The sequence below is a fragment of the Mobula birostris genome, chromosome 23, assembly GCF_030028105.1.
Source record: "Mobula birostris isolate sMobBir1 chromosome 23, sMobBir1.hap1, whole genome shotgun sequence".
Taxonomy (NCBI): domain Eukaryota; kingdom Metazoa; phylum Chordata; class Chondrichthyes; order Myliobatiformes; family Myliobatidae; genus Mobula; species Mobula birostris.
In genome coordinates this window covers 40345733-40371350 of record NC_092392.1, presented here as the reverse complement: position 1 = coordinate 40371350, position 25618 = coordinate 40345733, and the positions used below count along the sequence as shown (strand labels likewise).

The 25618-nt window shown below is 42.5% G+C and overlaps 1 protein-coding gene across 1 annotated transcript in view; it reads left to right on the top strand.

Moving 5' to 3' along the window:
- Window positions 1–25618, top strand: part of LOC140186776 (cAMP-dependent protein kinase type II-beta regulatory subunit-like) — a 96234-nt gene that overhangs the window by 50356 nt on the left and 20260 nt on the right. The window contains exons 3-5 of the mRNA XM_072241318.1: window positions 13256–13308; window positions 14810–14893; window positions 24311–24417. Of these exons, the coding sequence (XP_072097419.1) occupies window positions 13256–13308; window positions 14810–14893; window positions 24311–24417 (244 nt within the window). The remainder of the gene's footprint in view (window positions 1–13255; window positions 13309–14809; window positions 14894–24310; window positions 24418–25618) is intronic.

Below are 25618 nucleotides of genomic sequence, written 5' to 3'. Positions count from 1 at the left end.
TGATCCTTCGGGCCCTTTTTACACACCTGTCTTTGTAAATGTCCTGAGTAGTGGGAAGTTCACATCTATAGATGCGCTGGGCTGTCCGCACCACTCTCTGCAGAGTCCTGCGATTGAGGGAAGTATTGTTCCCATACCAGGCAGTGATGCAGTCAGTCAGGATGCTCTCAATTGTGCCCCAGTAAAAAGTTCTTAGGATTTAGGGGCCCATACCAAACTTCCTCAACTGTCTGAGGTGAAAGAGGCATTGCTGTGCCTTTTTCACCACACATCCAGTATGTTAAGACCACATGAGACCGTTGGTGATGTGTATGCTGAGGAGCTGAGAAAGCTGTTCACCCCCTCAACCCCAGATCCACTGATGTCAATAGGGGTTAGCCTGTCTCCATTCCTCCTGTAATCCACTACCAGGTCCTTCGTTTTTGTGACATTGAGGGAGAGGCTGATGACTGTCAGGGTGATGACTTCCTCTCTGTAGGCCGTCTCATTATTATTTGAGACTGGGCCAATCAATGCATTATTGTCAGCAAATTTAATTAGTGGATTGGAGCTGTGGGCGGCGACACAGTCATATGGGTATACAAGGAGTGAAGAAGGGGATTTCATACACAGCCTTGAGGGGCTCCTGAGGGAGGTCACTCTTACCACTTGCTGGTGATCTGACATGAAGTCCAGGATCTGGCTACACAAGGCAGGGTGAAGGCCGAGGTCTCTGAGCTTCTTGACGAGCCTGGATGGAATTATGGCATTGAACTGTAGTCCAAGAACAGCATTCTCACATAAGCATCCTGCTTCTCCAGAGGTGTAAAGACGGTGTGTAGAGCAGAGGCTATTGCGTCATCTGTCAATTGGTTGTGTCGGTAGGTGAATTGTATGGGTTCCAGTGTGGGTGGTAACATGCTGCAGATGTCGTCCTTGACCAGCCTCTTAAAGTGTTTGCTTATATTTGAGGTGAGTGTGGCAGGAGGCCAGTTGTTCATACATGTTACCTTGGTCTTTTTAGGTACAGGAGCAATGGTGGATGTTTTGAAGCAGGAGGGCACTCTACACAGGGAGAGGGAGAGATTAAAAATGTCTGTAAACACACCAGCCAGTTGTCTGGTCCCGCAGCCTTGCGACTGTTCACTCGTTGGAAACACGTGCATACTTCAGCCTCAGAGATGACCAAGGTGCAGGTTGCTTCGCTGGCCTTCCTCAGGGGCTCAGTATTGGCGACATTGAACCGAGCGTAAAAAAAGACTTAGCTCATCTGGGTGAGAGGCAGTGATGTTGGAAACTCCACTGTGCTTGGCTTTGAAGTCTGTGATGGTGTGCAGACCTTGCCATAAGCTGCGTGTGTTGTTGGTGGAGAGTTGTGTCTGGATCTTGTCCCTGTATTGTTGTTTCGCTGCCTTGATGACTTTGTGCACATCATAACTACATTTCTTGAGTTCCTGTTGGTCGATGGCAACGTAAGCTCTTGGGTTGCGCAGTAAATGCTGCTCGCGTGGAACTGTTGATCCAGAGTTTCTGTTTTGGATAGACCCTGACCGATTTCTGGTGACAACATCCTCAATGCACTTCCAGATGAAGCTGGTGACCCCTTCGATGAACTCGAAGATATCTTCATCACGAAAGACATTCCAGTTGATGTCATCAAAGCAGTCCGGTAGCATGGAGACCGATAGGCTGGACCAACAGTGGATGGTTTTAACCATGGCTGCCTCTTGTTTTACCTTCGTTAAAACATTTTTCTGCATATCTTGTTACTAATTATTATGTACAATGTGGGGAAAGTATATTTTGCAGTGATATCAAAGGAATTATGACTTTTGCTTTGTCCATTTTAGTTGGATATAATGCAAACACGAGAAAATCTGCAGATGCTGGAAATTCAAGCAACACACACAAAATGCTGGTGGAACACACCAGGCCAGGCAACATCTAGAGGAAGAGGTATAGTCGACGTTTCGGGCCGAGACTGTTCGTCAGGACTAACTGAAAGAAGAGATTTGAAAGTGGGAGGGAGAGGGGGAGATCCAAAATGATAGGAGAAGACAGGAGGAGGACAAGTGACAGAAGTCTGTGTAGGGAAGCACTTTGGTTCCAGTGATCATAACACCATTAGTTTCAATTTGATCATGGACAAGGATAGATCTGGTCCTAGAGTTGAGGTTCTGAACTGGAAGAAGGTCAAATTTGAAGAAATGAGAAAGCATCTAAAAAGCGTGGATCGGGACAGGTTGTTCTCTGGCAAAGATGTGATTGGTAGGTGGGAAGCCTTCAATGGGGACATTTTGAGAGTGCAGAGTTTGTATGTTCCTGTCAGGATTAAAGGCAAATTGAATAGGAATAAGGAATCTTGGTTCTCAAGGGATATTGCAACTCTGATAAAGAAGAAGAGGGAGTTGTATGAAATGTATAGGAAACAGGGGGTAAATCAGGTGCTTGAGGAGTAGAAGGAGTGCAAGAAAATACTTAAGAAAGAAGTCAGGAGGGCTAAAAGAAGACATGAGGTTGCCTTGGCAGTCAAAGTGAAGGATAATCCAAAGAGCTTTTACAAGTATATTAAGAGCAAAAGGATTGTAAGGGATAAAATTGGTCCTCTTGAAGATCAGAGTGGTCGGCTTTGTGCGGAACCAAAGGAAATGGGGGAGATCTTAAATAGGTTTTTTACGTCTGTATTTACTAAGGAAGCTGGCATGAAATCTATGGAATTGAGGGAATCAAGTAGTGAGACCATGGAAACTGTACAGTTTGAAAAGGAGGAGGTGCTTGCTGTCTTGAGGAAAATTAAAGTGGATAAATCCCCGGGACCTGACAGAGTGTTCCCTCGGACCTTGAAGAAGACTAGTGTTGAAATTGTGGGGGCCCTGGCAGAAATATTTAAAATGTCGCTGTCTACAGGTGAAGTGCCGGAGGATTGGAGAGTGGCTCATGTTGTTCCGTTGTTTAAAAAAAGATCGAAAAGTAATCCGGGAAATTATAGGCCGGTGAGTTTAACGTCAGTAGTAGGTAAGTTATTGGAGGGAGTACTAAGAGACAGAATCTACAAGCATTTGGATAGACAGGGGCTTATTAGGGAGAGTCAACATGGCTTTGTGCGTGGTAGGTCATGTTTGACCAATCTGTTTTTCGAGGAGGTTTACCAGGAAAGTGGATGAAGGGAAGGCAGTGGATATTGTCTACATGGACTTCAGTAAGGCCTTTGACAAGGTCCCGCATGAGAGGTTAGTTAGGAAAATTCAGTCGCTAGGTATACATGGAGAGGTGGTAAATTGGATTAGACATTGGCTCAATGGAAGAAGCCAGAGAGTGGTGGTAGAGAATTGCTTCTCTGAGTGGAGGCCTGTGACTAGTGGTGTGCCACAGGGATCAGTGCTGGGTCCATTGTTATTTGTCATCTATATCAATGATCTGGATGATAATGTGGTAAATTGGATCAGCCAGTTTGCTGATGATACAAAGATTGGAGGTGTAGTAGACAGTGAGGAAGGTTTTCAGAGCCTGCAGAGGGACTTGGACCAGCTGGAAAAATGGGCTGAAAAATGGCAGATGGAGTTTAATACTGACAAGTGTGAGGTATTGCACGTTGGAAGGACAAACCAATGTAGAACATACAGGGTTAATGGTAAGGCACTGAGGAGTGCAGTGGAACAGAGGGATCTGGGAATACAGATACAAAATTCCCTGAAAGTGTCGTCATAGGTAGATAGGGTCGTAAAGAGAGCTTTTGGTACATTGGCCTTTATTAATCGAAGTATTGAGTATAAGGGCTGGAATGTTATGATGAGGTTGTATAAGGCATTGGTGAGGCCGAATCTGGAGTATTGTGTTCAGTTTTGGTCACCAAATTACAGGAAGGATATAAATAAGGTTGAAAGAGTGCTGAGAAGGTTTACAAGGATGTTGCCGGGACTTGAGAAACTCAGTTACAGAGAAAGGTTGAATAGGTTAGGACTTTATTCCCTGGAGCGTAGAAGAATGAGGGGAGATTTGATAGAGGTATATAAAATTATGATGGGTATAGATAGAGTGAATGCAAGCAGGCTTTTTCCACTGAGGCAAGGGGAGAAAAAAACCAGAGGACATGGGTTAAGGGTGAGGGGGGAAAAGTTTAAAGGGAACATTAGGGAGGGCTTCTCCACATAGAGAGTGGAGGGAGTATGGAATGAGCTGCTGGACGAGGTGGTAAATGCAGGTTCTTTTTTAACATTTAAGAATAAATTGGACAGATACATGGATGGGAGGTGTATGGAGGGATATGGTCCATGTGCAGGTCAGTGGGACTAGACAGAAAATGGTTCGGCATAGCCAAGAAGGGCCAAAGGGCCTGTTTCTGTGCTGTAGTTTCTATGGCTCTATGGTTCTATGGTTCTATGGAGGAGAGATGAAGCGAAGAGCTGGAAAGTTGATTAGCAAAAGGGATACAAGGCTGGAGAACGGGGAGGATCATGATGCAGGAGGCCTAGGGAGAAACAAAGGAGGGGGGAGCCCAGAGGAAGATGGAGAATACGCAAGGAGTGATTGTGAGAGGGACAGAGAGAGGGAAATAAAGGGGGGGGGGATAATAAATAAATAAGGGATTGGGTAAGAAGGGGAGGAGGGGCATTAACAGAAGTTAGAGAAATCAATGTTCATACCATCAGGTTGGAGGCTACCCAGACGGAATATAAGGTGTTGTTCCTCTAACCTGAGTGTGGCTTCATCTTGACAGTAGAGGAGGCCATGGATTGATATATCAGAATGGGAATGGGACATAGAATTAACATGTGTGGCCACTGGGAGATCATATCAGAATGAGAATGGGACGTGGAATTAAAATGTGTGGCCACTGGGAGATATGCTGAAAAAGATGCAGACTGGGAGACCGTTTCGCTGAACACCGACGCTCTGTCCGCCAGAGAAAGCAGGATCTCCCAGTAGCCACACATTTTAATTCCACGTCCCATTCCCATTCTGATATGTCTATCCATGGCCTCCTCTACTGTCAAGGTGAAGCCACATTCAGGTTGGAGGAACAACTCCTTATATTCCGTCTGGGTAGCCTCCAACCTGATGGCATGAACATTGATTTCTCTAACTTTCGTTAATGCCCCTCCTCCCCTTCTTACCCCATCCTTTATTTATTATTCCCCCCGCCTTTATTTCTCTCTGTCCCTCTCACAATCACTTCTTGCCTGCTCCCCATGTTCCTCTGGTCCCCCCTCCCCCTTTCTTTCTTCCTAGGCTTCCCGTCCCATGATCCTCCCCCTTCTCCAGCTCTGTATTCCTTTTGCCAATCAACTTTCCAGCTCTTTGCTTCATCCCTCCTCCTCCTGTCTTCTCCTGTTATTTCAGATCTCCCCCTCCCCCTCCCACTTTCAAATCTCTTACTATCTCTTCTTTCAGTTAGTCCTGACGAAGGGTCTTGGCCCGAAACGTCGACTGTACCTCTTTCTATAGATGCTGCCTGGCCTGCCGCGTTCCACCAGCATTTTGTGTGTGTTGCTTTAGTCTGGTATAACTTTTTTTTATTGATGTGCTGACCTTCAAGCTTATTCTGAGATCAATCTAACCCTTCCCTCCCACGTAGCCCTCCATTGTTCTATCATCCATGAGCCTATCTAAGAGTGCTTTAAAAGTCCCTCATGTATCTGCCCCTGCCACCACCCCTGGCAGTGTGTTCCACGCACATATCACTCTCTGTGTAACTAAAAAGAAAATTACCTCTGATACAACATCTCCCCTATACTATCCTCCACATTTCTTTTGCTGCAGCACTTCCCTTCAGGTAAATTTGTCCTTTCAGCTACGAAATGGATAGGTCATCTACACAACTCTTGGGCTTCAGGCTGTCCATTGTTTCAAGCTGCTAAGCCAAGATTTGCATTGAACACACGTTTCCTCAGTTTTGACCCTCATTAACCAACACCAAAAACAGGTATTCTTTTTCTTGGAAGTTTTTTTTATCCCAGTGCATCTTCTAGCTCAATTTTTTTCAAGTGCATTCAGCGCTGCAATAGTGAATGCATAGAAATTTGCCTATAGTTGGTATGTGTGATGATGAGTGGATCTGTCTCCAATGTTGAAGGGTTCAATGTTCATGGGGACACCATAGATTAACTTTACCCTGGTGGAAAGGAAATTAACAAAACGCACCGGGCTTGGGTTTGGTTTTTCAAATGCAACAGTTCAGCACTTCCTCAATTGTTAATTGCGCTCAAGTACAGAGAGGAACTTGAACTTGTAAATTCTGACTCTGGGGCGAGGGTCAGCCTACTGAGAGTACCTCATGCTATCTGATTGCATTGGACAGTAAGAGGTCAACACTGAGACTTGTTTTGGATGTGAATTGGGTTTACGGTGACTTCTGCATGTACTTTTATATATGCACCTCCAGGTTTTTTCCAAGCATGAACCAAGAAAGGGTTTGTCACCTGAAGCTTAATGCAGATTTAATGATGTACATGAAGTTTAACAGTCAAAGTAAATTCTGTAGTTCCTCCATTCTTTTGGTGAATACATTCCTCTGTGGCTAAGTCTGAAGATCAGAGACCATAAGATATCGGAACAGAATTAGGCCATTTGGCCCATTGGGTCCACTCTGCCATTTCACCACAGCCAATCCATTTATCCTGTCAGCCCTAACCTCCTGCCTTATCCCTTCATGCTTTGACCAATCAAGAATCTATCAACCTCTGCATTAAATAATACGTAAAGACTTGGCCTCCACAGCTGCCTGTGGCAAAGAATTCCACAGATTAGCACTCTCTGGTTAAAGAAATTCCTCCTCATCTCCATTCTAAAAGGACACCCTTCTTTATTAGAATTCTACAATAATGAGAATAAATGAGACAAACCATCTGTTTAATAGTTGACTTGCGTATTAAAGTGTGTACATATTAATCTATTCAATACGTTTTAAGAATAATAACTAGTTATTTTCATTTTGTAGTTGGCAGTGTTGTTACTTTAATTTCATTAAACCCTTAAACATGAAAAATATCTGCAGATGCTGAAAATCCAAAGCAACACACACAAGATGCTGGAGGAAGTCCGCAGGCCAGGCAGTATTTGTGGAAAAGAGTAAACAGTCGACGTTTCGGGCCCATCCACCCCTGTCTCTGTTGGGTTTGTCTCCTTTGCTAATTGTAACCTCGGAAGTGAGTTACTGAGTTGAACAAGATCTTCATTCAGTGACTGGGCAGCAGTTTGTCAATTAAACTGACGGCTGCTTTCACTCAGTCAATGTTGCACTGAAGGACAGGAATAACGGCAGGAGGAGCTGAATTAAGCTGGTTACTTCCAAGATGCTGTTGAAATTCAATGTGGTCAGCTCCTTAAGTCACTGTGGAGATAGGGTGAGCATGTTGTGATTTCTAAATCTTAAACAGCAGTGAGCTGGTTTGAAAAAGAAAACTTTACTGCATTGAGTGTAGGTGTGCCAGCATGCTGGTGTGGTCAGAGTTTTGGTGCGGTGGGGGTTAGGAAGCCATTATTTCTGCCTCCAATACTTAAGGTTTGTGTGAGCTTCATACAATCAAACGAAACAAAACTGTCAGACCAAAAAAATTTGGTTTACGTTACTTGCAGCCTGTGATTGTGTAGTGGCACCAGCACTGGACCTCGAGGCGATTGGTTCCAGGTTCGAATCTGGCTGGTTCCTCACACTCATGCTGGGTTGATCATCGAGAAAGCAACTCGGGCTCATAAAGAAAACAGACAAAGTGCTAAAGAAACGGCAAGATTGTTGCCAAATGCACCATGAGGCACAGACAGGAATTACACACATTACTTGACGACTACACAGTTACTGAATTATTGGCTACTATTAAGTGAATATGTAAAATACAATTTAGTAGACAAAACTGTTGTAACTGCAGAATGTGTGAGCCGGATGAGAACAGTGAGATCAACAGCAACATCACCTGCATCCTGATGATTTTCAGCTCAGCAGCTCCGACCTTGACTGTAGATGCTGTGATGCATTATGGGAAGGAGGAGTCACTTTGCCTGTCGAATCAGAAAGCAGGAACACAGTGGCCAGGAATAGAAGATGTAACCAGTTCAGGATGTGGTGATGCAGGAAATTGTCATAGGACTCTGTCTATTCAAGTTTGAAATTGCGTCTTTATCACTCCAGTCTTGGGGATTATTTGTTCAACATCTTTAGCATTTTATTCTCTTATATCTCATTCTTGGTTGTGATCCTCAAGAGTGAATGGCAAGGACTGGAACTGATACAATTTGGATCCAACCCTGGTTGCAGTTCCAACAAGATGAAGCTCTGAAACCATGATTTGAATAGAGTTCTCTTCTCACTCTATGCCTGACGACCAGAATTAGAAAGTGGCTGAAATAAGCTGGAGTTCTGAATTATCCCAAAGAAGCTGATGTGGAAGAAGAAACCCTAATCCTACTGACCCCGTTCCATAATGATTTGAAGTTCCAAAACACACAAAAAGAGGAAAAGCAATAAATAACCTGGAAGTTAGGAAGAGATTATCTTAAATTAGGAATGTGCAGAAGTATCCGTGGTTGAAAAGCTGTTACTTTTAACAGCTAATTTTAGCAGGCTGTTTTCATCTTTGAATGTTAGTACAGTTTGGTGTCAATTTGATAAACAAATTATTATGCTGGTGATGTTAACATCCTGCTCTTGATATGACGTGTCACATGAGATTACTGTTAGGTTGAGTAGCAGCAAGTATATACTTGGAATAATTTAGTTATTATACTCTACATCTCCTAATATTTATGAAAATCATTGTCAGCTACCTTTACAATTTACATGGATTCCCTCTGTTCAGGAACCAGTGCAGCAAAACCTCATCAGGTTCAGATAGCTGCATTACTTTGAAAAGTTGCTTAACTCAAAGTCCCAGTAATTGGCTTCCGTTGTGATTTGACCTTGGAACAGCATTCAGCGTCTTCAATAGTGCTGTTTAAAATTTTCAGCATTTGTAACTTTTAGTTTGAGACTGACTTATTGAAAAAAATCTGTAAACACAGCCTCAAACAAAGATTGGGTTTGTGGATCATATTTAGTATCTATAGCCAGGGTGAAAGCAAAATGATTTCTTGTTGATGGATTCATATCACCAACGTTGCCAAATTAACCCCTTGATATTTACTGCTTACTTTATCGATACACAGCACAGGTTTGCTTTCATTTCTTACTGTAGCTCATCCTTTGTGCAGAAGTTCGTTTTGCTGGATTTGTTTTTAGTACTGTTTCTTTCAATACTTTTCATAGATAGTTCAGATCTTAACAGGAATAGGCTGGTAATGGTAACCTAATGGATCAACTGTTGGTATTGAGAATATCTAGAATTAAAAGTAATCTATTGCTAAACGGAGAGAGGTTTTTTTCTGTAAAATCAATTACTTCGCTCTATAAAACTGGTAGTTATTGCTTTAAACTCATCAAACTGCATGCAGTATCTCTATTTTGAATTAATTACATCAGTATTACTTCCAACCTCATTATATCTGGATTATTAAATAGAACCTTTGTAAAAACAATCATAACTATCTGAAATAGTCAACTTTTTATTCAAATTATTTACACACGTCAACTGAAATAAGTATCTGTATACAAGAACCTCTCCTTGTAGCTTGTCAGATTGTCAGACTTTATTGCCTGGCATTGGCAGTGTGATTTTGGACTCCTGTGGTAGACTTGCTATATTTTTTTCCGTTGTGATCACCAGTTTAAAAGCTCATTGCAGCTTTGCTCACAGGGTGGTGCAAGTGGGGAGAAGGCTACCAGCAGAAATGGAACACATGGATGCAATTGTAAAATTAAAGTTTGGATGGGTACAGGGGTGAGAAAGGTATGCAGGGCTTTGATCTAGCTGCTGGTAGATGGAATTAGGCAGAAGACCTGATCAGTACATCTAGATGGGCTGTTTCTAAGCTGTACTTTATGATGACTGTAATTTCCATGTGGTTGCTGGCAGTTTTAACGAATGTTCTGTCATTGTATTCCTTGGATTTGTTACACTGACACATTAGGACAGTGTTATTTTACAACAAATTGTCTAAATTGGATATTTAAGAGATGGTCTTAAATTATATGGCACTTAATCACTAGATTAATAATTAAATAACTTGCTTTCAAGTGAATAACATTGGTCAAAGCAACCATAAATGATTAGAAACCATGTCGAGAGTAACCATAGATTCAACGTACGAAAGAGATACTAAGCTCCAAGTGCTTTGAAAGCATTATTATACTGAACTATTTTTGTGAATGGTTTTCAATATGAAGTTTATTTAGAGACACAAGACTGCAGATGCTGGAATTTGGAGAAACGATCGTTCTGCTGGAGAAACTTGCCAGGGGAAAGGAATTGTTGGAGTTTCAGGTCGAAACCCACCCCCACCCCCCACAATCAATGCTGAGAACAGAGTGGAGACAAAGGAGAGGGGGAGTGGTGGGACAGGATCCCAAGGTGATTTGTGAACGGAAGAGGGGGTGGTGAGACAGGATCCCAAGGTGATTTGTGAACGGAGGAGGGGGTGGTGAGACAGGATCCTAAGGTGATTTGTAAACAGAGGAGAGGGTGGTGAGACAGGATCCCAAGGTGATTTGTAAACAGAGGAGAGGGTGATGAGACAGGATCCCAAGGTGATTTGTGAATGGAGGAGGGGGTGGTGAGACAGGATCCCAAGGTGATTTGTAAATGGAGGAACGGAGGAGAGGGTGGTGAGACAGGATCCCAAGGTGATTTGTGAACGGAGGAGGGGGTGGTGAGACAGGATCCCAAGGTGATTTGTGAACAGAGGAGAGGGTGGTGAGACAGGATCCCAAGGTGATTTGTAAACAGAGGAGAGGGTGGTGAGACAGGATCCCAAGGTGATTTGTGAATGGAAGAGAGGGTGGTGAGACAGGATCCCAAGGTGATTTGTAAATGGAGGAATGGAAGAGAGGGTGGTGGGACAGGATCCCAAGGTGATTTGTAAACAGAGGAGAGGGTGGTAAGACAGGATCCCAAGGTGATTTGTGAACAGAGGAGGGGGTGGTGAGACAGGATCCCAAGGTGATTTGTAAACAGAGGAGAGGGTGGTAAGACAGGATCCCAAGGTGATTTGTGAACAGAGGAGGGGGTGGTGAGACAGGATCCCAAGGTGATTTGTAAACAGAGGAGAGGGTGGTGAGACAGGATCCCAAGGTGGTTTGTGAACGGAGGAGGGGGTGGTGAGACAGGATCCCAAGGTGATTTGTAAACACAGGAGAGGGTGGTGAGACAGGATCCCAAGGTGATTTGTAAACACAGGAGAGGGTGGTGAGACAGGATCCCAAGGTGGTTTGTGAACGGAGGAGGGGGTGGTGAGACAGGATCCCAAGGTGATTTGTAAACACAGGAGAGGGTGGTGAGACAGGATCCCAAGGTGGTTCGTGAACGGAGGAGGGGGTGGTGAGACAGGATCCCAAGGTGATTTGTAAACAGAGGAGAGAAGGATGACAGGCAGGCTGAGCCGGTTTGGGTGGAGTTGGAGGCAGAGGCCGGTTGATGATGAATGGAGGTAGAAATGAAAACAAACAGGTAGATAGAACTCAGCAAGTCAGGCATCATTTATGGAGGGAAAGAAACAGTTTATTCTCCTCCGTCGATGATGTCTGACTTGCTGAGTTCTTCGAGCATTTTGTGTGTGTCATCCTCCCTTGCTGTATCTGCCTCTCCTTTTTTACACTCAGTTTCCGTTCATCATTTACCTCCTTCTGTTTCCAAACCACAACCTTCCTCTCCCCTACTTATTGTTCTCCTCCCCTCCCGGGTCCACCAATCATCGTGGGCGCCTGTCTCACCACTCCCTCTCTCTTTGTACTAATTGTCTTCCCTCTCCACGGCAGGCTCTCCACCTAAAACATTGGCAACTCCTTTGCCTTCACAGATGCTGCTTGACCTGCTGAGTTCCTCTAGGAGATTGTTTATTGCTGAGGCTTATTCAACCCACAATCGTCCTTAACATTGCTTCGTAGATAACTTGGGTTGCTTGTAATGATGGTGAAGAGTAGTTGGGTGAATGCATATTGAGGAAGCTATTCTATTCAATATTTTGCTTTTGCTACTCTTCATAATTGTAACTGCAACAACTTCTGGTATGTCTAGAATCCCTTTATGAAGTAGTCCCAAAGTTATTCGTGAGATTGCTTCTAAGTAGCATCAGACATGAAGCCACAAGGACATTGGGCTCTAGACAAAATATTGAGTGGAAGAAATTGCTTTTAAGGGGCGTTTTATGGGACGAGAGAGATGAAGAGGTTTAGAACTAAGACTTATAAGCTAAATCCACAAATGGTGGAATTGGATGAGAGAGTTATCGAATGGGGGGGGGGACGATGAGGGAAACCAAAATTGTGGAAAAGGGGGTGAGAATCTTGAGATGTTGCTTAATCAGGATCTGTTGTAGGTCAATGAGTATCAGGATGAGGGAATTGGTTGTGATGGGTGATAAACCTTTATTTATTTTGAGGGTGCAGGCCAGGAATGCCATGCTTTGAAGAGTAGAGGAGAAAATGTGTAGATGAAGGTCTATCAGTCTGGACTTGCTTTAAGTGATTTTTTTGAAAAATTCAAAGCATGATATTGATATGGCTATGTTTAACAGTCATAGTCATAGTCATAGTCATACTTTATTGATCCGGGGGGAAATTGGTTTTCGTTACAGTTGCACCATAAATAATAAATAGTAATAGTAATGTAGCTTTCACTGAAAACAACTATTGCCAGGTCAAAGTAGCGATTGGAAGGGAAGGCCTTCTACAAGTTTTTCTTGGTCTTCTGCTGGAGATGTTTGATGATTGATGTTCTGGCTTTATTTTAAGGATCACAGAGTGCATGCAAGATTTAATTGCATGCTTGAAGGAAGGAATTCTGTAGCACTAATCCTTAAATTGGGAGCTTGACTTTCCAACATTTTAATCCTATTAAATGATGTATAATCAATGCTACTGTTAATACAGTTTTGGGTGTTTCCTTTTACACCCTGACCTTTTAAAACTTGAAGCCTGTGTGAACATAGACATTTTTCTTTATTTGAAAATGATATGATATTCATGAAATGATATCCATGTCTAGTGAAGTGTAACCCTTCCTAGAAATTTTCACAATTGAAAAATTAAAGATTTGTGTTTGATTATATAATAGATGTTATTTAGTGGATATTAATCATACTTTGTATAGAAATGAGGATGTTTCAAATCTTTGAACGCCTTTTTTTGTTTTTCTTCAGTCAGCCACATAATTCTTTTAAAAACTTATTAGTGTCTCTTTTTATATTTAAGTATGTGCGGAGCCTTTCAATCCTGATGAGGAAGAGGAGGATGCAGAACCCCGGGTACGCAATGTTTTGTAGGATGATATATGATAATATAATGAGTGGAAGAGTCAAATAAATATATGCATATTTTGAGGAACTGAATGGAACCTCTTTCCCCACCCCCCCAACTCCTCTCCCTAGGCTTGCCCCAATTTCTAAATGTGCACGTGTGCCCAATAACTTGTGATGATTTCAAAATCAGACTATTTTCATTTTGTTGGGGATTACTGCATGTACAAAAAGCATCAGAGCCTGGATCGGAAGAAGGAGGACTTTGTTGCAAGTATCTTTGAGGAAAAACCGAGGTAGCCAAAAGGAAGAAGAAAATCTGAGCTAAAAGAAATCTTACTGTGAAATAATAATTGCAAACTGGAACCACTTGTACAAAATACAAGAAAAAGGAGGGGAAAATTAGAGAAATAAAACTAAGCAACATTAAATGGTAAGAGTAACGTTAATGAAAAGAACAAATATTTGGGGTTTTAAAGGTGATTAGCTGTCAATAATAAAATTTCTTCATTTCGTACTGTGACACGCCAGCTGTCCCAAATTCATAACAAGATGAAATCAAGATGTGGGGATAGAGTTTATTTCCTTAGAGGATGCAAGAAAGAACAGCAGAGGGCAGCAGTGGCTGCAGTGAACGGTGCATAAGGTGGGAAAATATAGATCAAAGCATTTTGTTCAAAATGTAAAAATAAAGCAATGGGAAAGATAAATCACATCAGAAAATGTGCAAAGGTGTTCTCTATATTTTACAAATACACAGAAGTGTCTGTGTCTAAAATTTGTTCAATAATCGGTAAACAAAAACGATATCAACTGCTTAAGTTATGACTCACTAGTCCATGTCAACTTACCTGCAGTTTTGAGTTTATGCTATCTCAGGCCACTGTTTCTCTGTTTTTAAAAAAAAACTGCAAGAAACAACATAAGCCAAGCCTGGCCTGCTTAATAGCTGTAAGTTTTTATGTATTTTTGCCTGGCGCTCATCATTGGCCCTAATGGGTGCTAGCCTCTCTAGTATTGAAGACATCTTCAAGGAGCACAGCCTTAAAAAGTTGGCATTCATCATTAAGGACCTCCACCACCCAGGACATGCTCTCTTCTCACTGTTACCATCAGGAAAGAGGTACAGAAGCCTGAAAGCACGCACTTAATGATTTGGGAACAGCTTCTTCCCCTCTGCTATCCAATTTTCTAAATTCACATTGAACCCAGGAATGCCATGCCATACTGTATATATGTGTGTGTGTGTGTGTGTGTATATGTATGTGTGTGCGCACGCGCGTGTGTGTATATACGTATGTGTGTATGTGTTATGTATGTGAATATGTATGTATGTGTGTATATATGTGTGTGTGTGTGGACCATCTTGATATTTACCTGTAATGGTATTGGTGAGATGACAATTGTGTATAGTGCCTTGGATTTTCCAGTTTTGTTTGTTAGGCCGTCAGGTAAATAACTATGCTATTGAGAGTGAAACTAATGAATTTATTTAATATTTCTCTTGTAGGTTATTCATCCAAAAACTGATGAGCAAAGAAGAAGATTGCAAGATGCATGTAAAGACATTCTGCTCTTCAAAAACTTAGACCAGGTATCAACATCATACTAATTGCCTTGTATGGTGATCGAAATGAGCAAATATAACTATATAAATATGAAGACGTGACTTGTTATTTGAAATATATTGTCTTCTCCTTAAATTGCCAGATAATGATATGTGTTTGATTTTATTTTTGCAATTCCTAAACTGAAAGACAAAAAAGAAGCAACAATTTGAGCTGATGCTTTTTGGAACCAGAAAAGGCCATTGTGCCCGGGGAAGCTATTGCTTTTTTGTTCATCAGCCCCACTCTATTTGAATACCATCTGTTCATTCCCTGCTCATCTTCACATAATGATCTAAATTATTCCTTAATTGTTCATCCTGGGTAACTTTTAGCTAGGTACCAACTAACTTGGCTCTTTGTCCATCATTTTAACAGATTTAGCACTGTGAACAAATCGCTTGGGTAAATTTTCTTTTATCAGCTTAATTTTAAAAAATTCTCCATAGCAATTCTTCCCTGATGTAAACTGTGAGATAAATAAATGTTGTCTTACCAGGTCACCCACAGCAACAGGTAGGTAAACAATACAAGATGTTGATTTTTTTTCCCCCTACTTATTTTTTCGTCTCTGATAATCTAAGCATATTTAAAGAATTTTAACTTGGGTTGTACTTGTGCTTATTGGGGATGATAACAAAAATTGGGCCTATCAATTTCGGATCCTCAGCTATTAGAATCATAGAAAAGTGCAGCACAGAAGCAGGCCTTTCAGCCCAGCTAGTTCATGGCAAACCACTTAAACAGCCACCACTACCATCCACGTACCTATCTAAACAGGGTCTGAATTTGCCTCCCTTAAATTTGTCTTCTATCTCTCATCATGGTCATTTAATGTAATGTTATCTGTAAGGCTCCTTTACAATTCCACTGATCCATTCCCACTACACTTACCTTTCTTACACCCATTCTACTTGCTATTGTAAGTGATTTCTGTAGGGTATATTAAAATAGTTATGAATTGACTCCCAGTTTAGGAACCACATATCTATTTTCTGTCATGAGTTGGGGCGTGGTAGAAGCAAAGGAGTAGTTACACATTCTCATTTCATTAGCTTATTATAGTCTTGTGGAGAGGGATTGAGATACAGAAAACGATTTTTTTTTTAGTGACCTCTTCGTGCCATTGAGATCGCAGATTTAGTTTGGCTTAGTTATGTTCATTGGGACGTTATTGGAACGCTTACTAATCACTAACTTTGCTTGCATGCATTAGTTCAACTGCTAAATTTGCTGCTTCGCTAATTTGAATACTGTATCACTAACTTGGTTTCGCTAGTGTGTTTTTTATTGCTGTAAGATTGTTCAGCTCTGCTTGCTTTGTAATAAGGGATTGAACATACCTTTTTTTGACTTTGGAACTTTATTAATTTGGAAGCATGTCCTACAGTGTCAATCTCCTGGCTTAGACTCTCAGTGGCTTTGGTTTGTTTTAAAGTTACCACCACACTCTATCCTAAAAAACTGCGCCTGATCTCCAGACACCTTTCAAGTCTATCTTTTTTTTGTTCTGTCATCTTCTAAATGAATGCCTATTTGACCACATCTAATTTGGTTGATTGTCCAACTTGTTATACCACAATACCACAAACAACTCTAGTCTGCGCCAAACTGACATCATGATGATGATGACTGTATTCTCTTAATTTTCAGTCTCTTTAGATACACTGCCACAATTGTCTGATTTTTCTCCAATGGTTTTTCTGTGTCCTTCTTAATAAACTTACAGTCAATGTGGTTCTCTTCATTTCCTTTGATGATCACCCCATCCCAGGATCTTTCCCTTTCTTCTGGCTCAATTACAAGCTGCTCCTTGGCAATGTGTCCAAAGGTGCTGAGTCATCTTCTTTGTATTCTGAACTCATCATACTTTTGTACTGAGACATCACATCTGCAGTTTGATCCTGAATAAATTAGCTTAAATCCTTTGTCTTCCTCCACAGATTATAATTTCCTCCAATAATACAGCCACCACAAGCTCCCTGCCTCAACTCTGTTCTCTTCATAATGCCACTTTTACAAGCTGTGCTAATTTTCTCCCTTCCCTCATCTTTCTCTAGCATTCTTTCTTCATCCCAGTAACTTTGCTCTCTTGTTTTTAAAATTCACTTTGTAAACTCCATATGCTTACCCTTCATTTTTTTCATGTCTGTTTCTGTTTGCATCTGAGGAAGCACACTGCTACTATTAATGTTTAGGACAGTAATTAAAATTTGTATTTGTGAGTTAATGAGCAGCCATACAGAATTTGATGTGTTTTCTTCAAGATCTGTGTGAGTGATTGAAAACTTCAGAAATTAATTCAGTTTGATTTTGGTTCAAGGTCCATAAATGGGTTAAAATTAGAAGTAATTACTGTAATATTTTGCACTGCATGGTCGCAAAGATTTTGGGAGTATGGTTCAAAATAAAAATATTAGGTCTTCCAGCATGGAAATCTTCAACTGCAAAAACTAAAACAACTTTGTTTTTCTTCAAACAATTTAATCTTTACATTATTTCCTGCACTTGTGTAACTTTCCACTCCTTGTTTGTTTTAAATTGATACTAAGATTGATTTCTAAAAATGTTCAGACTGTACATTTGGCCCTGTTTGATATGTGCTGAAAGGAATCCAAAAGGCCTCCCATTTTATTCCTCCCTATTTTCAACTTTTATCAGTGACCATTTACAATGTGATTTCTGTTGCGATTCCTTGTGTTTCAGTTCAGATTGCAGCTATGCAATCAAAAATGTGACAGTGTCACTACATCATTGAAAGATGGATCTGTTTGCATTACATTGCCACCTAGTGAGCCCGCAATTTGAACAGAGCAGTATTGGAATGTTGTTTAATGCTTGGGGCTTGGGAGAATCAAATGCCTACTCAGACTAGTCCACCATTTGAGTGTTCTCCCACCCCCCCCCCCCCAAATGCTCAATAACAACTTGTCATAATTAGTACATCATGCTCCTTCCTACTACATTGGACTTTGCTCACAATAGGCCTGAATGAGTCACTGCCCTCTCAGTAGGAATGAGGTATTATGTTACTTGCTTCCTTTTTTTTGAGGAAGTACCGTATAGAACTTCTACTAATGCCATGTGACTTGTAGCCTACAGCATAACTCTGTTACTCTGGATGGAATGTTCCAGTGCCATTAATCCATTTTGGGATATGAAGCTTGGGAATTGTTATATCCACCTGAAATAGTTTTAAAATATCTGCATATTAATGAGACCCAGGAACTCTATTTGAACATTCAACCTCTGTTAAAATCCTCAAGGGTGATAGTATATTGCACTAATCAAAACAGAAATCACTAGTTGCTGGGTCAAAAAGAAATTGGATTAATGATGGATCAAATTAGTGGGCAGTTGACATCTGAGATATCACATGAGGAACTAATTGAATTGCAGCAGCAAATGTGCAACGACAAGATTAAAAGCAGCATTCAGTGACCTTGTAGTCTGATTTGATTTACATTTTGTTGTTCGTCCATCATCATCGATGAAGACCTCGACACCATTAGTCACTTTGAGACTGGATGCGGTGTGTCCAAAGATGACTGGTCAGGCCAATTTGGGCACGGAATGTCCTGGCACATATTGGGCAGACATGTTTAGGCACTGCAGTTGTTGCGCTGGTGGCTCTGGACTTGCGCAGCTCGCGCTTATGTCCTGCTTCAGCAATGCGCCTTGCTTCGTAAGCTTGACAGCCCTTGGGGATGAGGCCGTGCCAGGTAGGGAAGTTTTGTGCCAGTGTTTCCCAGGAGGTCGTGTCTATGTCAAATGACTTCAGGGAGGCCTTTAGTGTATCTTTGTAATGTTTCTTCTGCCCTCCATGTGCGCATCTCCCAGCAGAGAGTTCCCCAAAAAGGAGCTGCTTGGGTATGTGCTCGTCCGGCATGCGGATGACATGACCTGCCCACCGGGTCTGTGCTCTCATCAGCAGTGTGTGGACTGATGGCAGACTTGTCCTAGAGAGAACTTCAGTGTCTGGTACTTTACCTTGCCATCTGATGCCTAATATTCTGCGAAGACAAGTCATGTGGAAATGGTTGAGCTGTCTTGCATGCCTTCGATACACAGTCCACGTTTCACAGGCATGCAGGAGGGTAGTGAGTACCGCGGCTCTATAGGCCTTCAGTTTTGTTGCAGGACTGATTCCTCGATGTTCCCATACAGTGGACGCAGTCTACCGAAAGCAGAACTTGCCTTTGCTATTCTGCAGTTAACTTCTGTATCAATAGTCACTGCTCGGGAGAGGGTGCTGCCAAGGTAAGTAAACTGGTCCACTACCTGTAGTTTCTGTCCTTTGACTGTGATTTTGGGTTCTGTGTACGGTGCATGAGGGGCAGGCTGGTGCATGACTTCGGTCTTTTTGATGTTGATGGTGAGTCCAAAGTTGTCACAAGCCGTGGAGAATTTGTCCATATTGACTTGCATCTCTGGCTCCGAGCCAGCACACAGGGCACAGTCATCAGCAAAGAGGAAGTCTCTCAGAACGGTCTCCTTCACTTTGGTAATGGCTTGAAGTCTCCTCAGGTTGAAGAGCTTCCTATCCACTTTGTACTTGAGGCTGATTCCAGCATCACTGTCCTGGAAGGCATCATTCAGCGTGGCAGTAAACATCATGCTGAACTGTGTGGGTGCGAGCACACAGCCCTGTTTGACACCACTGGTGACTGGGAACGCCTCAGAGGATTCTCTGCCATCCAGCACTCTGGCCATCATGCCATCATGGAACTGGCGTACCATCTGAATGAATTTGGCGGGGCAGCCGAACTTTGACATGATTCTCCACAGGCCTTGTGGGCAAACAGTGTCGAAGGCTTTCGTGAGGTCAACAGAAGTTGTGTAGAGTTCGCGATTCTGCTCCTGACACTTCTCCTGAAGTTGGCGCGCGGCAAAAATAACGTCGATAGCCCCACGACCTTTGCGAAAGCCACACTGTGACTCTGGCAGCAGGCCCAGCTCCAGATGAGTGACCAGACGATTTAGCAGGACTCTTGCAAGGGATTTTTCTGCGATGGAGAGCAGCAAGATTCCTCGGTGGTTGTCGCATACTTGTTGATTGCCTTTCCTCTTGTAGAGGTGTACAATGGATGCATCTTTAAGTTCCTGAGGAATGGATCTTTGCTTCCAAAAAGACTGGAACAACTTAGTTGGCTTTTCTATAAGTGCAGGACCACCGACTTTGTAGATCTCTGCAAGTATGGTGTCTGCCCCTGGGGCTTTGCCACTGGATAGCTGGCTGACAGGACCGTGACTTCGCCTGCTACCGGTGTGTCATCCATGGCGCTGCTGATGTCGACCTGGGGAATCCTGTCTATTGCATCATCGTTAATAGATGACGGTCGGCTGAGGACAGCTTCAAAGTGTTCAGCCCATCTCTGCAGGATCTGAGCCTTCTCTGTAATGAGAGTTGTACCATCTATACTCAGGAGGGGGGAACTCCTCAGAGACTGAGGTCTGTAGAGAGTGTTGAGGGCTTCATAGAATCGTTTCAAGTCATTTCTGTCAGCGTATCCCTGTATTTCATCTGCCTTGGCGCTCAGCCAGGCATCTTGCATCTTACGTTGTTTATTCTGGACTGTCCTGCGAGCACTGGTAAAGGTGTTTTTTTTGTCAGCTGATGATGGGTCGTTCTGATGGGCACGATGAAGGCGGTGCTTTTCAACAAGTAGAGCCTGTATTTCCTCATCATTCTCATCGACTCAGTCATGCTGCTTGTGGGTAGAGAGCCTTAGCATCTTCAGCGCAGATGAAAGGACAGCATCCCTGAAGTGATCCCAGTCGTCCACAGCACTGCCTGCAAGGTGTAGGTCAGCAAGCTTGGTTTCTAAATCTTCAGCCAGTGCTGAAACTATGCTGGGGTTCTTCAGCCTGACCACATTGATTCTTTTCATAGCCTTGCTTCCTTGTGGTCGCCTCTTGGGTCTGATGCGGAGCTTCATTTTGGAGACAATGAGCCTGTGATCTGTCCAGCAGTCAGCACCACACATGGCCTTGGTCACTCACTCTGACATCCTGCCTGTCTTTTCTCCTGACAATGACATTGTCGATAAGGTGCCAATGCTTAGAGCAGGGGTGCATCCAGGAGGTCTTGTTACGGGTAGGCAGGCGGAAAGCTGTGTTGGTGATGAGCAGGTTGTGTGCTGCACAGGTCTTCAGTAAGAGTAGGCTGTTACTGTTACACTTGCCCACTCCATGTCTCCCAATGACTCCCTGCCAGGCTGCAGAGTGGTGCCCTACTCTTGCATTGAAGTCACCGAGCAAGATCAGCTTGGCGGTGCTGCTCACTGCTGATAGTAGGGCGTCTGGTTCTTCATAGAACCTGTCTTTCGTCTCATCCGGGTTGGTCATTGTGGGGGCACAGGCGCTGATCAGGGTGGCTTGACTTATGTTCTGATAGCAGAAGCTGTAGTGTCATGAGCCGGTCATTCACATCCTTGGAGAGACTAGCAAGTTTCCGAACAAGGTGACTCCCGACGGCGAATCCAACTCCAGCATTACGACGCTCATTGCTGCCGCGACCGCTCCAGAGAAAAGTGTATCCACCTCCAGTTTTAGTCAGCTGACCTCCGTTGGCAAGACGAGTCTCACTCAGGTCTGCAACGTCAATGTTGTATCTTGCAAGTTCTCTGGCAACTAAGGCTGTTCTTCTCTCTGGTCTGTTTGCTGTAGGGTTGCCAATAGCGTGCGCATGTTCCAAGTGCCAATGGTGAGCGGTGTCGCCTTGCGTTTTGTTGTGTTTGTTCGGCCGCCAAGATAGGATGCCCGCCAGCTGTGGTAAACTGGCCAGGGTGTAATGAAGCAGGCAATGTTTAGGGCACCTTTTCTAGCCCCTTCCTCATACTATGGAGGTGAGCATTTCATTCCTAAAGAGAGCTGCTCAGTCGCCCAGGTAGACACCGAGTTTCACGGCTGCTTCAGTCAGTGAGAAACGACCATTAGACCTGAGCTGCCTGTGTGCAGGTCCGTGACTACAGCTCTCAGTGTATCCACACCTGCTGCTTCATCGCTCGCCCATTGCCACAGGACTTCAAAGGTTGAGGGTGATGATGATGATGATGATGGTGTCGAGACTAGCGCTTGATTTGGATTTAAGTGAGGGAGAGTCAGCCTCACTCTATCTTCCCAATTCCCATCTGGATCCAGTGGCAAGACAAGAGCCGAGATGGCTGGAGATGGGACTAGGCGCAGTGGATGACCAGGACATCTTCTGTGTCTTGTCCTGCTCTACACATTCTATGACGCTTGCAGAGATCGCCTTTTGACCGTTGGACCTTCCATTGGTCTCGTCCGCTCAATCCGCCGGAGTCTGTCTTCACATGCTGGGATAGACAACTCCCTATCTCACCAAGGGTTTGAGACCCATCGGCTACCCTCACCTGGTTTAGCCGGCTTGTCGAAGTCGTTGCTTGGGGTGTGGCCGCTGTCACATGCAGACAGCTACAGGGAGCCACAGGTGAGAGCTGAGTTCCAGGTGGGGACCAAAGGTGGACAAACCGGCCTGAGAAGGACGCGACATGTTCCCCCACCAGAGGTGCTACCCCTCCCTGACGCCCCATACACCCCGAGCCAGGTGCATACACCGTTGCTAGAAAGTGCATCTATGATTACTGTTTTGGATAATATGAAGATATACTCAGAAATCAAAACACCATTAACTCCCTGTAACATTGCCTGGACCTCAAAATGAAATTTCAACCAAAGCCAGTAATTTTCATTAAATGAAAAATTACAAGTACCATTGTCACTTGGCTTAATAAAAATCAATAATATAAAATAGTCTGATTGTTTGTTCATCATCATTACTGTCCGGGTAGATATTCATGTAATTATATGGGGAGTGCAGTGGTAAGAAAGGCTGCAAATGGCTAGAAAAAAATGGGAAATGCAATAGAATTTTCCAGAATATTCATTTGTATTTATCTCTGGCTGCCAGCTTTGACTCGGTAAGTATATTCATTCTGCTTAGACATAATGCTCTGAAGATGATGTCCATTCCAAAGTCAATCCAAGTAAAACCTAAGAACAGTATTAAAGATGTAAACACTGTCTGTGTATTCTCTTAGAAGAGATGTGAACCACTGTTTCAATTAGCTCTTTGGTAGATTATTAATGATTAAATTGTTATTACAAACAGTGGGAGAATTATTGTTTTTGCTTTGGCAACAGTTACACTTCAAATAACATGGCTCAATTATTATCTGTGAGCTTACCATTGGGCTATTAGATAGTATTTGATGTATTCAAATTTGCTGAACCCAAGAAGTACTTGATTGGATCTGATGTAACGGAACATTCATTTCCCTGGTTAGAATTTTTGTTGCTTTGTTCAGCAAGAAGACACAAAGCTCTTTCTGTTATCTCTCTCTTCATGCTGATGGTTTTGGCCACTGCAAAAGTATGGTTATGGTGAGCTTGGCAGGTACAAGCTTCTGCAAGTTGTTAGCACATATTTGTTTCCATATGCGTTGCTATCCACATTGCAAAATGTGCAATGACTGAACCATTACTTGGATAATCAAGCTTCTATTGCCTGTTGCCCACCCCTTCACAATGGGTATCTGCTTCTCTCTAGAATTTGGAGCCAAGGTTCTGTTTTGCCTTTGTTCATTCGCTTGGTTGCTCTTACTTCAAGCATGAGACTTCATAGTGATCATTGGCATGTTATTCAATAGGAATTAGTTTAGAGTTTAGGTAGGGTGGAAAGATTTGTAGCTACTCTGTATATTGGAACTCTAGGACAGGGTGCATGGCAGGTCAGATTCTGCATAATAGCTCTTCAATTTCAAATTTGTATCACAATTGTGATTTTACAGAAGCTGTTCTGGAATCTAACAGGAACTTCCATCTACTGTATGCTTTCAAGCCAAGTAAAGTTTATTGTCACTTAATTATATACATGTATACCATCAATCAAGATAACATTTCTCTAAATCAGGGTGTACGCATAATACGTATAACACGCAATAACTTATGAAAGTAAGGAAAAAACCTACAGATTAATTACATGTAAGTAAGCAAACTAAAGTGCCTAAGTTAAATATTGTAAGGTACAGAACAGATTAACCAATGACACTTTGAATGCAGTGTGGTAGGGAGTTTAGAAGCAGCCTAATGGCCTGAAAGAAGAATCTGAATCCTATCCTGACCATTTTTGTTTTTATGCATCGGCGTCTCCTGCCTGATGGTAGAAAGTCAAAGAGAATGTTGGATGGATGGGTGGGATCCTTAATAATACTGAGGGTCCTGCATAAGCAGCGCTCCTGATAAATGCCCCTGATGGACAGCTGAAATATTAAAAGAAAAACTAAAATATATATTTTATTTGCCAGGTTATTTGCAAAAATGGGGTGCTATTACCACTTATTATCCATTGTTGAAGCTTATTATGACCTTTATTTCTTCAGGAACAAATGTTTCAGCTTTTGGATGCCATGTTTGAAACATCTGTTGAAGTGGGGGAACACGTGATTGATCAAGGAGATGATGGTGATAACTTCTATGTAATTGAAAGGTAGTTTCTAATTTTATTATATTCTGAATGTAGTTTGTATGTAAAATAAAATATTTCATTGAGATTATTGATGAGAAAGAAGTGTGTGTTTATGATTTTCCTTTAGCAAGGTGAAGCTGCATTTGGGAGGTTGTTTCATAATAGTGAGTGCCTGCATTTCCACAGTAGAGGTTTTCCTTAGATCAAACCCATTGGTCACCACCATTCTTGCCCTTACTTTTCTCTCCAGCATCTAACGGCATGAATTGATAATTGGCACTCATTCAGTTTATTGAATCCAATGAATTCTCTTGAAGTTGTTATGACGGTAAAAAGTTGGGAAGGAAAATACTTGAGTGAGGTTGAGCACAATTGCACCCAAAATGGTTTTACCTGAAAATATTTATTTTGCTTATTTATTGAGATACAGTGCGGAATAGGCCCTTCAAGCCATGACGCCCAGTAACCCCGATTTAATCCTAGTCTAATCATGGGACAGTATACAATGACCAATTAATCTGCCAACCAGTACATCTTTAGACCGTGGGAGGAAGCCAGAGCACTTGGAGGAAACCCACGTGGTCACAGGGAGAACGTATAAACTTCTTGCAGGCAGCAGTGGGATTAGAACCCCGGTCACCTGTCCTGTAAACCATTGTGCTAACCACTACGCTACCGTGCCGCCCTAATTAAGTGAGCAGAGCCTACTTTTTTGAGGGATAGATCCAGAGCTTGTTACTCCTTGTAGCAATGTGATTTTGTGATGAACTTATTAAAAAAAATTAATGGCAAGGTAACAAACACCGAGAATATTTAAGCGACAAGTTTGCCTGAGTTCATTGAGCAACTCTTGTATCCTGTCTTTTTTTTCTCTAGCAGACTTCAAAGTTTCAAAGTACGTATATTATCAAAGTATGTATAAATTGTACAACCTTGAGATTTGTCTGCTTACAGGCAGCCACAAAGCAAGAAACCCGAAAGAACCCAATTTTTTTTAAAAAAAAGATCCACAGCCAATGAGCAGAGAAAGAAAAAGCACAAATTATGCAAATAATAGAAGCAAGCAATGGCACTCCAAACCAAATTGTGTCCTTGTATCTGAATCTTTGGAGCAGCCCAGAGTAGGCTCAAAGTCTTGGTCTCAGTTCACCATATTAGCGGGGCAAATCCTCGCAAAGCTCACAGACATGAAGCACAGCAGCTGGGGCAGTCTCACAGCCTC